The sequence below is a fragment of the Oncorhynchus masou genome, chromosome 27 (genome assembly GCF_036934945.1).
Source record: "Oncorhynchus masou masou isolate Uvic2021 chromosome 27, UVic_Omas_1.1, whole genome shotgun sequence".
NCBI classification, from domain to species: Eukaryota; Metazoa; Chordata; class Actinopteri; order Salmoniformes; family Salmonidae; genus Oncorhynchus; species Oncorhynchus masou.
The window spans coordinates 38,026,270-38,040,544 of NC_088238.1; the positions used below are offsets into that span (position 1 = coordinate 38,026,270).

Consider the following 14,275-nt stretch of genomic DNA (forward strand, 5'->3'; position numbering starts at 1 on the left):
AGTTGAAACCGCTCGTCAAAGAGGAAAGTTGACCTCTCAACTTTGTTGGTGTGATGGTGTGAGAGGCAGGGGGAAGGGAAAGATTTTTTTTATCAAACGCAATAGATCTCCTTGGGACAAGCTAGCTAGCAACCGCCAAGAAGACGACGAGGACAATTTGTGCATAAAGTTATTCATTAGGAAAACGCCCACTACCTTGTGCACTCGTCCTAAACAAAGTAATCTCTATAAATAATTATGGAAATTCCACCAAATTCAGTGCACTCTGTTACAGATTCTAGTTTTGGAAACAGAAAACTTTATGGAGTTCAATGTTTCATTGATGAGAAAATGTGCAGAATGTCGGCCAAAGATCCATCTCACTCCATCTTCCCCCACTGCCGGCCACTGGGCTTCTTCTCACTACCAAGTATGGTAGTGAGAGGAAACGCCAAACGGATGCTTCACATTTATGCATCAAGTGAAATATCAGTCTCATTATATCTGTGGAAAAGGTCTTGGTGTGTCTGTAAACCATAGAGGAAGAGGCAAAGCACTTGCTAACATCTATCCAAAAAAAAGCCAATGCATTTCTATGGGCTTATTTTGGATCTAAGCTTGTCGCCTGCCTTTCCGCCTTTGGGTACGACTCCCATTGTTAAGGCGAGGACATAATATACAGATCTCTGGTGTAAATGGGAAGGTGCACACAGCACAGAGAAACGAAAGAAACGAGACCAAAAATACAACATGAGAACAAGCGGACATAAACGCACAAACTAAAAAAAGTTCTGCGATATAGGCATTTAGATTATTTTTTTTTTATCAAATGAATTTGATATAAAAAATAAAATAAAAATCGCCCAGCCTTACTCCTTCCACTCTCTACGACTGTAGAGAACAGTGAGAGAGAGCCAGGGGAGGGGGAGGAATGTAGTCTAAAAGGAACACAACAAGCCGACAGACACAGACACGGCCAAAGGACCCTGGGAGCCAGGCTAAAAATACCCTAACGTGAACACGTGTAGAGGACAGGAGCACTGAAATGTTCCACACAGCTCCTAGACAGTTAGTCAGGAGTCCACTACAAAGAAACACATACACACGTTATACACACTTGGACTACTAAAGAGCCGTATCCTTTTCCGACCTGTGTTTGAAAGCGTTTTCCACTGTCTTTAGGGCCCGGCACTTGGCTGCTTGCTAAAAACCTAGCTGGCTCCACAATGAACCTTGTTCTGGCTCACATACAGGTTATGGTTAGGACAGTGATTCTGCAGGCATTGAGTCACCACTGCAAAAATATATATATATTTAAAAAATAATCACAATAGTTCACATCTCAAATCCATAAAACAAATGTAAAAAAATGAATAAAAGTAAAACAAAAAGTTAAATGCGTTTTAAAGCATCAGCCACATTAACCAATGTTGCACTTCTGTCCTTTAACAAAGTGTCGCAATAGCAACACACACATTATCAATGGAGAAAGGGACACTCAAGATGCCCCCCCTACTTTTTTATTTTTTTTATTTTACCAGGCAAGTCAGTTAAGAGCAAATTCTTATTTTCAATGACGGCCTAGGAACAGCGGGTTAACTGCCCGTTATCATTTCTGATAAGGTGCTAGACACACAAAAGACCTCATTGAAGAGACACACACACAACACACACACTTCTACGCAGCCCGTTTCTATGGTCAAGCTGCATTAGTAGTGGACTCAGGCTAGACTGGAGCTGCATCCAAAATGGCCTCCTATTACCTTTATAGTCCACTACTTTTAACAAAGGCTCATATAAGGAATATGGTGTCATTTGTCATGGGTGAGAAGGGCTATTCTGGCAGCATGTCAGGTAGTCATAAGTCACATGCAATGAGACATAAAATTGGGCTATGCGAGGGCTTGCAAATTTGACTAATCACTGCACTATTTACGCATAAAACAGTCAAATCATTACAGTATTATTGCCACAGTACAAAAAGAGGGCTCGCAATTTCAACCAATCATCGCACATTTACCGCATAATATGTTTCAATCAAGCCACATGTCAACAAACTTCTTCCCTCGTCAGTGCATTTTCACAATCAATTGGACAAAATCATTGCATACTGCCATGCAAAATATCAGAATTGTAGCAAACAAACAAACCAAGCATTTTGCCAACAAATATCACAAAAAAGGCCTCATGCAAGCCGGGCTGTTTATGCAGCGGCAGTAGCAGACACCGGTCTGAAAACAAACAGGTTGATAATGTCAAGGCATCTCGCTCCCTGAAAACATACAAATAGAGGAATTCAACTCGAGAGGTATTTACACTTCTTTTCAAAGGGAATGCACAGGTATCTGGTCATGTTTTGCAAAAGGGCAGTCTACGACCAAGGCCTGCACTCAGGCTCTTTTTACATTGACGAGATTCGAGAGTTATCGATTCTCCAGAGACACTACTGTAATGTAAATTCATCACCTCCGGAGGTCACGGGCAAGCCTTCCGAGTCCGCCCCCCCCTCCGAGCAGGGCAGTGTAAACAGAAGTGTGTCATTGAGCCCAACACTCCTACAGTAAAACTAGCAGAGCAATGTTTTTGAAACAGCTAAAATGTAGACATTTTCCTTATATTTCAGACTTGCTTTAAATGTTCACAGCCTATTACATTCTGAAATGATCATCGTATCTTTATGAAAAAAAATATGTCAGCTGTGCACTATGGCTGGCTGATGTCAACTCGCAGTGAATTACCCACGTTTTCTGTCCCAATGAGCTTTTACCACATGTCCCGATTTGCATGATATTAATCAAATTGAAGCTTGGTTTGTTCCAATGTTGTAAGGTAGACTGACTGAACTTTAATATTCGTATGAGGGGTAGCAAAATAGTTAATTTGATAGGCTAAGGTGAGCTAGTAGTAAATGGCCTTTAGTGTACGGAAGAAAAAACACATGCGTGTGAATTGCTGCATTATTCAAGAGCGTAATGTGGTTTTGGGTTGCATTATTCAAGAATGTAATATAGTTCAAATGAAAAGTTGCTTGCATAGTTCAATCGGATTGTTGTACGCAGGCTTAGCCACTGGCTAATGTCACATTTTAAACCGCAGAGCAAGAAACTCCGTTGCCAAATACCCAAACTCTCGGCACATGAAAGTCCGTTGCTAATGTAAATTGAAAAGTTTATGTACATATATAAATAGATACGGCGCCAAGGTGTCCCTGTTAGAACCCTCTTTAATCTGAATATACCTACATACATCTGTCACGAAACACTAACATCATACCAGTTCAAGTTAGAACCCTGAAAATAAACAATCTAGGCCTACACAGCATCCTCTCTTGGCAGGGCTATGATAGTGAAGGACATTTTGGGGTGACTTATTGGCCAGCCAAATGACCACGGTCACTGTAATAACCATTTGATTAGAAAAAAATTATTGCTTGACAAATTGCCCTTGGCTAAGAAGCTATATGTTTATATTTGACCATTTTAATTGAAAACAAATCATAGTAAGGTATTTAGGGTGTGTTCGTCAATTCAATCTGGAGCGCTAGAGTGCCCTCAGACTGTCCTCTGGGCCTTTGTCAATTCAGATTGTTGCAGATTGTCAGTTCGTAAATTCGGAGCATTCAGAGCGCACACTGGACACTGGCCAAGGAGTAGTGTTGATCGGATCATTCTGACCTCACAACGGCAGTCAAGCGCCCAAGCTAACTGGCTAATGTTGGCTAGTTAGTTCCAAACAAATCAGAGAACACCTCACTGACCATTTTACACACCCTAGTAGAGCTGGTTAGGCTGTTTTCTTGTTATCCAGAGCATCGGTGACTAACTGTGATGCTGGCAACAATTATTTTTTTGCCAACGTTTACCGAGCATTTGTAAATTCATCAGCTATTCTGTGCTCACTCAGACTAGAGTGCCCTGAAATCAGAGTAGATGGCCAGAGTGAATTTACAAACTCGCCCTTAAATTGTTAACCGGAAATTATTTGATATTGAGATGAAAACAGCTGCATTGGACCTTTAACATAATTTAGAAGGCTCATTCAAGTTACCATGGAAATTACTGCATTACAACAGGCAGCCATTGAGATTGATTGGTAAACTTACGGGTACAAAGTGCCAGGGTTAGAGGTCCCATGCACGTTCTATTCATTCTATTTCTAATGTGTGTTGCCGCTGCAGGGAGGGGGGTGTTGAATAGGCAACGGAAGACTCGTTCACCTTGCTTGTCTTAGCAAGGAGCAAAAAGGTAGGTTGTTAAAGGAATGTTCCACATCTTGTATCCGTCCACAGTAAGATGTTAGTGGCCCAACTTAGCCCCATTGACAAATTAGAGCAAATAAGTGATAAAAACAGCCTTTTATCAAGCCAGGAAATAATTTATTAAAACGAGATTAGCTTCCATGGCTCTTTTGCGTTTGGAAGCCAGATAAGGGGGAGACGAGTCAAAGCTAGATGGGTGTGGCATCTGGTACATGTCATCATCCAAGTCTACCTACATGAACGGCAAATTGATGTGCAAATAAAAAATAAATGACAATTGAATAGCGACTCCACTTTGTCTCGATACTGACGTTATGCCCATTTTATTGCTTTGCGGTGGGAATAACTACACTGTTTGTGCTCTGCCATATTCCCAGTCACCTCGTCATGGTTAAATGCAGTGATTCACGGTTTCATTTTTGCGCGAATACTGCCATCTATCCACGGTTTGTGTTTAGGGTAGGTGTTAGTCACACTGGGAACAACATCTCCTATACACTTCCTGATAAACTCAGTCACCGTATCAGTATATTCGGCAATGTTATTCATAGAGGCTACCCGGAACATATCCCAGTCCACGTGATCAAAACAATCTTGAAGATGGATTTCGATTGGTCAGACCAGCGTTGAATAGACCTTAGAAACTCAAACAGGAAGTAACCGGTCTGCCTATAGGAAGGGAGGAGCAAAATGGAATTGTAGTCAGATTTGCCGAAGGAGGAGGGCCTTGCCGTAGGCATTCCGGAAGAGAGAATAGCAGTAGTCGAGTGTATACCCTGCACGAGTACTACAGTCAATGTGTTAGTAGAACTTACGTAGCGTTTTCCTCAACAACAACAAAAATAAAAAATCCCCAGCGACAATAAATGCAGCCTCAGGATATGTGGTTTCCACTTTACATAAAGTCCAGTGAAGTTCTTTGAGGGCCGTCGTGGTATTGGCTTGAGTGGCAATAGATACGGATGTGATGATGACAGAAGATAATTCTCAAGGGAGGTAATGCGGTCAGCATGTGAAGGTGAAGTATTCTAGGTCGGGTGACCAAAAGGACTTGAGTTCCTGTATGTTATCACAATCACACCACACCGTTAATCATGAAACATAGACCTCGGCCCTTCTTCCCAGAGAGATATTTAGTCCTGTCTGCTCGATGAACTGAGAGACCAACTGGCTGTACAGAGTCAGACAGTATATCCCGAGAGTGCCATGTTTCCGTGAGACAGAGTACGTTACATTCACTGAACATTAGCGAGTAATATACTCATATTACTTGGAAGCGGTTGGTAGTGTGCGCGCCTCCTGAGTCAGAATAGAAGTCCACTTCGAATACATCTTCTCCGCAGGCGGTGTTTTGAATTAGCCTCGAATCAGTTCAATCAAAAATACTGCAAAGTTGCCTAGGAGCTAGAAGCACGGCTGCCCTATCTGTCGGCGACATTTTTCAAGGAACGTGTTTCCACATTGCTTCCAGATGCCGTTTGGAACTCAGGAATGAGTGTTGCAACAAGAACAGACCATTTTTAGGCGCTTCAGCAACTTGCAGTCCTGTTCAGTGAGCTAGTGTGGCCTACAACTTCACAGCTGAGCCGTTGTTGCGCCTAGATGTTTCCACTCCACAATAAAAGCATTTAAAGTTGACAGGGGCAGCTCTAGCAGGGCAGAAATTTGACCCAATGACTTGTTAGAAAGGTGGCAACCTATGACGGTGCCACATTGAAAGTCATGGAGAGCTCCATTCCACTGCCAATGTTGATTTATGGAGATTGCATGGCTGTGTGCTTGATTTTATATACCTGTCAGCAACTGGTATGGATGAATCCACTAATTTGAAGGGGTGTCCACACACTATATATAAAGTATTTGCCCATTGTAGAAGTACGCAGTGACTTTTTGGACTAATGCCAAATCATTAAAAAGATAGGTGCTCAAAGTTGATCCATTTTGCATACCCCACCACACCATGAGACATCCATGTAGTTATCACTGAAAAATATAAATGTATATCGTTTAGAAGCTTTCTGGAAAACATTTTATAAAAATTCTTTAACCTTTATATCTAAAAACACTTAAACTTTTGCATGTTGTAGCTTAGACCCTACTCAACAGTTTATTTGTGGTGTCTGCCATCAGTCTAGACAACATGCTCATGAAATCGCCTAAAACCCATTTATGCTTGCTCCGGGAATGCTTTCCGGAGGCTCCAGACGGAGGGTTTAACGCAATTGCAGAGTCGCCGGAGGTTAATTCGAGCTCCGTACATCGCCGCGTGCTTCCCAAATTTTATAACAAAGCGGAGGGCTCCGTATAGCTCCGCATTTACATGCTTGGTTGACAGAAGGTGGGGTGGGAATAACGTTCCCAAAGTAAAACAGGCTATTTTTCAGGACCAGAAAATAGAATATGCATATAATTGACAGCTTAGGATAGAAAACACTCAAAAGTTTCCAAAACTGTAAAGAGATTGTCTGTGAGTATAACAGAACTGATATTGCAGGCAAAAGAATGAGAAAAATCCAATCAGGAACACAGCGGTTTCTAAATAAGAGTCTCTTCCTATGCTTCCCTATTGAGCAGTGAATGGGATATCAACGAGATTCCTTTTTCTATGGCTTACTTAAATGTGTCGAGTATCACAAGACAGTCTCAGGCTTTTATTTTTGAAAAATGAGCCTGAGCAACAACATTGCGTCAGTGTCCACCTGATGGCTCTTTGTGTATTTCTCGCGCAAAAGACAGAGGTAGCCATTTTTCCATAGTTACAAGAGTTAACTAGGCAAGTCAGTTAAGAACACATTGTTATTTTCAATGACGGCTGAGGAACGGTGGGTTAACCTCTTGATGCTATGGGGGCGCTATTTCATTTTTGGATGAAAAACGTTCCCGTTTTAAACAAGATATTTTGTCACAAAAAGATGCTTGACTGCATATAATTGATAGCTTTCGAAAGAAAACACTCTGACGTGTCCAGAACTACAAAGATATTTTCTGTGCGTGCCCTAGAACGTGAGCTTCAGGCAAAACCAAGATGAGACGGCATCCAGGAAATGAGCAGGATTTTTGAGGCTCTGTTTTCCATTGTCTCCTTATATGGCTGTGAATGCGAGAGGAGTAAGTCTGCCCTTTCTGTCGTTTTCCCAAGGTGTCTGCAGCATTGTGACGTATTTGTAGGCATATCATTGGAAGATTGACCATAAGAGACCACATTTACCAGGTGTCCGCCCGGTGTCCTGCGCCGAAATTGGTGCGCAAAAGTCAGCTGCAAGTATTTTTCCATGGAATTTATAGAAGAATGCAGGCTTCCACGAACGATATATCAATGAAGAGATCTGTGAAAAAACACCTTGAGGATTGATTCCAAACAACGTTTGCCATGTTTTGGTCGATATTATGGAGTTAATTCGGAAAAAGTTTGACATTGTAGGTGACTGAATTTTCGGTTCGTTTCGGTAGCCAAATGCGATGTACAAAACGGAGCGATTTCTCCTACACAGACGCTTTCAGGAAAAACTGCGCATTTGGTATGTAACTGAGAGTCTCCTCATTGAAAACATCGGAAGCTCATCAAAGGTAAATGATTTTATTTATTTGGTTATCTGGTTTTTGTGAAAATGTTGCGTGCTAAATGCTACTCAAAATGCTAAGCTAGCTTAGCATACTCTTACACAAATTAGTCAATTTCTATGGTTCAAAAGCATATTTTGAAAATCTGAGATGACAGTGTTGTTAAGAAAAGGCTAAGCTTGAGAGCAGGCGCATTATTTTCATTTTATTTGCGATTTTCAGAAATCGTTAACGTTGCGTTATGCTAATGAGCCTGAGGCTTTAGTCACGATCCCGGATCCGGGATGGGGAGTTTCAACAGGTTAACTGTCTCGTTCAGGGGCAGAATGACAGATTTTCACATTGTCAGCTCGGGGATCCAATCTTGCAACCTTACAGGTAACTAGTCCAACGCATTAACAACCTGCCTCTCTCGTTGCACTCCACATGGAGACTGCCTGTTACGCAAATGCAGTAAGCCAAGGTAAGTTGCTAGCTAGCATTAAACTTATCTTGTAAAAAAACAATCAATCATAATCACTAGTTAACCTCTCTGGCCCACCCGGGACGCAACCGCACCCCCTGCCAACAATTAATGCGCTACGCCAAATGCTAATAGCACTCGTTAAAACTCAAACGTTCATTAAAATTCACATGCAGGGTAGTCAATCCAAGCTACACTCGCTGTGAATCAAGCCAATGAGTCAGATTTGTAAAATGCTTTTCGGCGAAAGCATGAGTAGCTATTATCTGATAGCAGGCAACACACCGAAATACCAGAAGGGACGTAAACAAAGGAATTAGCGTAGCCGGCGCTACACAAAACGCAGAAATAAAATATAAAACATTCATTACCTTTGACGAGATTCTTTGTTGGCACTCCTATATGTCCCATAAACATCACAATTGGGTCTTTTTTCGATTAAATCGGTCCTTGTGTACCCAAAATTTCAATTTATGAACACTGTCAGATCCAGTAAAAACACATTTTTTAAACGCAACGTTATTTTTTAAAATTCAAAAAGTTGCCTATAAACTTTGACAAAACACTTCAAACTACTTCTGTAATCCAACTTTAGGTATTACTAAACGTTAATAAACGATCAAATTGATCACGGAGCGATCTGTATTCAATAAGCACGAGTTTGGGTAACGTAACTAACTTTTCCGGTTCCATTGGTTTACAGCTGTGGACTTGACAACCGGATGTGGCTATTACTCAGATGACCAAGGATTTAGTTGAATCGAAATCACAACACTGGCGACATCGTGTGGAAGCTATAGGAACTGTATTCTCACTCTTAAGTATTTTTCCTTCCAATAGACAATACATACACTGGCGGATTGATTTTTTCTCCGTCGATTTAGTGACCAGGTTTTCTGGCGATATTGCCCACGGAACTCGTTCTGTTATAGTCACAGACACCATTGAACCAGTTCTAGAAACTTCAGAGTGTTTTCTATGCACACATACTAATCATATGCATATACTATATTCCTGGCATGAGTAGCAGGACGTTGAAATGATGCGGGATTTTTAACAGAATGTTGAAAAAAGTAGCCCGATCTCTAAGAGGTTTTAATTAACTAGACATGGTTGATGATATTACTAGATATTATCTAGCGTGTCCTGTGTTGCATATAATTTGACTGAGCATACAAGTATCTAAGTATCTGACTGAGCGGTGGTAGGCAGAAGCAGGCGAGAAAACATTAATTCAAACAGCACTTTTGTGCGTTTTGCCAGCAGCTCTTCAATGTGCATCAAGCATTGCGCTGTTTATGACTTCAAGCCTATCAACTCCCGAGATGAGGCTGGTGTAACCGAAGTGAAATGTCTAGCTAGTTAGCATGCGCTAATAGCGTTTCAAACGTCACTCGCTCTGAGCATTCTAGTAGTTGTTCCCCTTGCTCTGCATGGGTAACGCTGCTTCTATGGTGGCTGTTGTCGTTGTGTTGCTGGTTCAAGCCCAGGGAGGAGCGAGGAGAGGGACGGAAGCTATACTGTTACACTGGCAATACTGAAGTGCCTATGAGAACATCCAATAGTCAAAGGTTAATGAAATACAAAGGGTATAGAGGGAAATAGTCCTATAATTCCTATAATAACTACAACCTAAAACTTCTTACCTGGGAATATTGAAGACATGTTAAAGGCAACCACCAGCTTTCATATGTTCTCATGTTCTGAGCAAGGAACTGAAACGTTAGCTTTCTTACAAAGCACATATTGCACTTTCACTTTCTTCTAACACTGTTTTTGCATAATTTAAACCAAATTGAACATGTTTCATTATTTACTTGAGGCTAAATAGATTTTATGTATTACATTAAGTTAAAATAAGTGTTCATTCAGTATTGTTGTATTTGTCATTATTACAAAAAAACACACAAAAAAGGTTGATTAATCGGTATCTGCTTTTTTGGTCCTCCAATAATTGGTATCGACGTTGAGAAATCATAAAATCGGTCAACTTCTATTCCGTACATCACATTTTCTTGTCCTTCTTGCTTGTAATCTGGCCATCCAGAATCACAACACACTGACTTCTGCCCCAAGGAATCAAGCACATTGTTTTTTGTGACATTGTCAGCTAACCCATCTATGTGATTGTATACGAATTTAAGCAAGGTTTGAAATTATTATGTTTTAGTCAAATATTCTGTCTTGGCTTCTTGCAGGTCAATTTGAAGTCTACAAAGTATTTCTAATTATGTTCCAGCCCCCTGACTATCGACTTAAGAAAAAAAAAAATGAAAAAAATAAATGCCCACAGCTGAATCTAGTTGATGATCCCTGCTCTAAATATAAGTTATGAAGTTGCAACAAGGCCGACTTCAAATGCCGATATCAGCGAATGCAATGCTGCGCCTGGATTCATCAGCTCTGAATGGACAGCACCTCAAATGCAGAGCCAAAGCTCATACGAAATTGGTATAGTCAGCGGAGCTCTGTGGTGCTGAATGGAAAGTGCCTCCGTCTGGTATTCTTTGTCGTCATCCCATATTATTGCTTGAAAGAAATGTGACCGTTTGTTGACCAGTTAATATGAGGGTTGGTTAGTCGGCAGGAAAACTGACCGGAATGTGCATCCTTAGTTCGTAACATGATCTGGATAACGATTTTCAGGTAAAAAATAAAAAAAAAGAAAACGGCCAGAACATTCCATATTACCGCAGAAATTGACTCAACAACACAAATTCCCGGCCACACTGTCTTCAGCCAGCTGTGTTTACCACACACACCAACAACAAAAGAGTTTCGGGGTAATGAGGGTTATTTTATTTCCGTGACTGTCTTCATTCACAACTGTCAGTTAAACAGTTATATGGTAATTGTGCCAACCCTCTCTCTAGGAAATGACTTCAAAACACAATTAATTATTAACAATGGCGTGTATTTCAGGTTAGGATGATGATATGGCTTCTGCCTGCAAGTGAAAAGTGTGGGGACACCAGTTACGATACTACAGTTATGATACAATGTAATATAGCCTAGCTACAGCTTGCTAAACAATTTTGACAGCAAAGTGGAGACAGTTATTATACAACACCAGTCTAGCATTGTACTAAGCATTCAATAGCAGTCTAAAGTTTTTCTAAGCATTTTAACAGAGCGAGATCTGGTATTGCTATAGCAGATTATTGTGGGGACACCAGTTACAACAACACTATAAAGCAATCCTTAGCATTCTAACAGCTGCAAAGAAGAAGTATCTTCGTCCTGTAACAACTATCTTTTTATACTTGAACTTCGCTTTCATTGATCCTGCTTCCTCAATGACCTTTAGTGTCTTCACATAGACAGTGGTGACATTACAGCACAAATAATGACCCAATAGCCTGGAACACGACTAGACCTCACGTTCAAATTAAACTTTGTTCCAGAAGGAAATTGGATTTGCAGAAAGAAAGGCAGATGAAACAAGAAACATATTCCATCATACGGCAGGTAGCCTAGCAGTTAAGGTTTTGGGCCGGTAACCGAAAGGTTGTTGGTTCAAACCCCCGAACAGACTAGGTGAAAAATCTGTCCATGTGCACTTGAGTAAGGCATTAACCCTAACTGCTCCTGTAAGTCGCCCTAGATAAGACACACATTTTAAAATGTTATGACCAGGAATGAATGGCAAAGACAACAAGGAAGACCAGTACAAGCCACCACCACGCTAATAAAATTAATGACCAGTGTGTACTGTCCAGACATGGACAGTAGGGGATGCACCGTAATCATCCGCAGAAATGCATTGCCAAATGTCAGTTAAGATAGTGTCTGCCTGTCTGCTTGCTACAGTGAATTATAGCTAGGGAAACAGCTACACTATGATGGAATGCAACAATGTAGCGAGCTAGCTACATTATTGGCATGTCTGCTTCTGATCAAAGATCACACACAGAAACATACAGACACACACGCGCGCATGCATGCAGACACACCACCCACACACACGATACTCACAATCAAGGTGTTTCTTCTTGGGACCGCTAACTTCGTGCGTCGAGGCCTTGCACACGGCTTTGCTAATAGCCGACCCGGTCATGCTGTGCTGTGCCGCGGCGATCCGATCCGTTATAGACTGTCCTGACATTGTGTTTCAATGTTTCGCTACAAACCCCACAATAATTAGCTAGATGATCAACACACACACGGTCCAATGATTGGATATTAGCTGATGCACGTAACACCAGTGACGGCAAGTGTGTGACGGTTTCAGGCCACGTCAATCGGTTCCTTGACAACAAAAAGTGTTATGACGTCTCGTCCATTGTCGTTGAAAAATGTATTTGTTGCAATGTGTGTTAGCTAGCTAGCGTTACCTAAAGTAGTTCAAATCCAGCGCACAATAATAATTTTAAACTAGCTTTATCTGCCCCGGTCCTCTTGAAATGGCAAATCAGTGAGCAGTTAACTATATAATTAGCAAGGTATATATTCTGTATAATAAAACTAGCTAACAAATATGGGCTAGCTTGTGTTAACTTGTATTTCCGTTGGAGCATTCGATCCAGGATAGAGTCCCACTGTGCAATTTGTAAACATTAATGTTTGCTCGATGGCTACAAATAAACATAACTAGCTTACGAGCAGCCTATATGCCAACGTTCAATTGGCGAGACAAAGCACAGTCCACTGCCTGCCCGGAATTCAAATCAAAGTTCAGCTAAGTTTGCTAGATAACTGTTAATAGCGAGCTAGCTATCTAACGTTAGTTAACACCAAATCCTTCTTCCGAGTTCTTGACTTCAACTTCCACTAACGTTTTGTGTGTTCGGGCTACATTGAACAGAGCAGTCCCTTGGTTTCGAGCGACACATAACGAGGAAGGGGAACCAACATTAAACTGCCAAACTTGCCAATTTGTCTTGAGCGAGGACGAAAAACCAAGAGAGACAAAACAGAAGACCGCTGGCTAGCCTTCCTACTAAACACTACTGCTAAAAGCTAGCTATCTGACGGGTTCGGGGTTCTTTCTCAACTCGCGTCCTTAGAGTTTCGTGCCAGGAGTGAAACACTCCTTTGTTTTACGTAATTAGTCTGATATATCCATAAAATTCGATCCAATTTCCTTTCAAACCCCAAATCAACGTTTACCGATGGGACTTGACAGCCAATTCACATCGTCTGCTTTTTCGTTATTCCAGTTATTTGATGTGTAGTTGCTGTTGCTTGGCTTCTCTCTCTGCCTATGTCCGGCAGACAAAATGGCAGTTTAGGAATCAGCTGATCTGAGAAATAGTTGATTGGATGGACTTTTAGAGTGGGCGAATTCATTTTGCTTGGCCCGGTGCCCCAGCTGCTGAGAGGCCTTTACACGTTCGAGAAGCCTAATTTCATTGGTCCTTGAAAGGGATCTCCAGATAACCGGGGCACCGGGCCATGCAAAACGAGCTCACCAAATGTGTCTTAAATTTAAGGTGGAAATGTGGCGATAGTTGTGAAATGTCTGAGACAAATACAGAAATTACCTCTATTGGACTTTTTTTTAATTGTGTTTTTACCAAATCAAAATCTGACTTTCATTCAAGGTAATATATGCGCTGTAAATATCATTTTTGCATAGTCATCTTTACAAATGTAAAGTCTAAATTATTTCTCAGACTGTGTCCTTGAGTGACTCTTGAGCTCCAAATGTGGCACATCCGATGCTTTAAAATCGTGAGAAACATTTGCATTTTTATCAGCCTGCCTGAAACGTGCCATCAGTAAAAGCATTCAGTTACCCAAAACCTTGACAAACTTTTACTGATGCACAATTGGGAGCATCCTGTCGGGCTGTATTACAGCCTGGTTCGGGAACTGCTCCGCCCTCAAACGCGAAGGGGTGGTGCGGTATGCACAACGCATCACCGGGGACAAACTACCTGCCCTCCATGACACCTACAGCACAGTCATAAGAAGGCCGAAAAGATCATCAACCACCAGAGCCACTTCCTGTTCACCCCGTTATCATCCAGAATGCGAGGTCAATACAGATGCATTAAAGCTGGGACCTAGAG

At 41.4% G+C, this 14,275-nt stretch overlaps 1 protein-coding gene across 5 annotated transcripts in view; it reads right to left on the minus strand.

The window, feature by feature from the left end:
* si:ch211-200p22.4 (phosphatidylinositol-binding clathrin assembly protein) overlaps window positions 1-13,486 on the minus strand; it is a 53,497-nt gene extending 40,011 nt beyond the window's left edge. For all 5 annotated transcript variants that reach the window (XM_064940124.1, XM_064940121.1, XM_064940123.1 and 2 more), the window contains exon 1: window positions 12,237-13,486. In XM_064940124.1, coding sequence (XP_064796196.1) covers window positions 12,237-12,366 — 130 coding nt within the window. In that variant the 5' untranslated portion in view covers window positions 12,367-13,486. The remainder of the gene's footprint in view (window positions 1-12,236) is intronic.
* Between the last annotated feature and the right edge of the window lie 789 nt (window positions 13,487-14,275).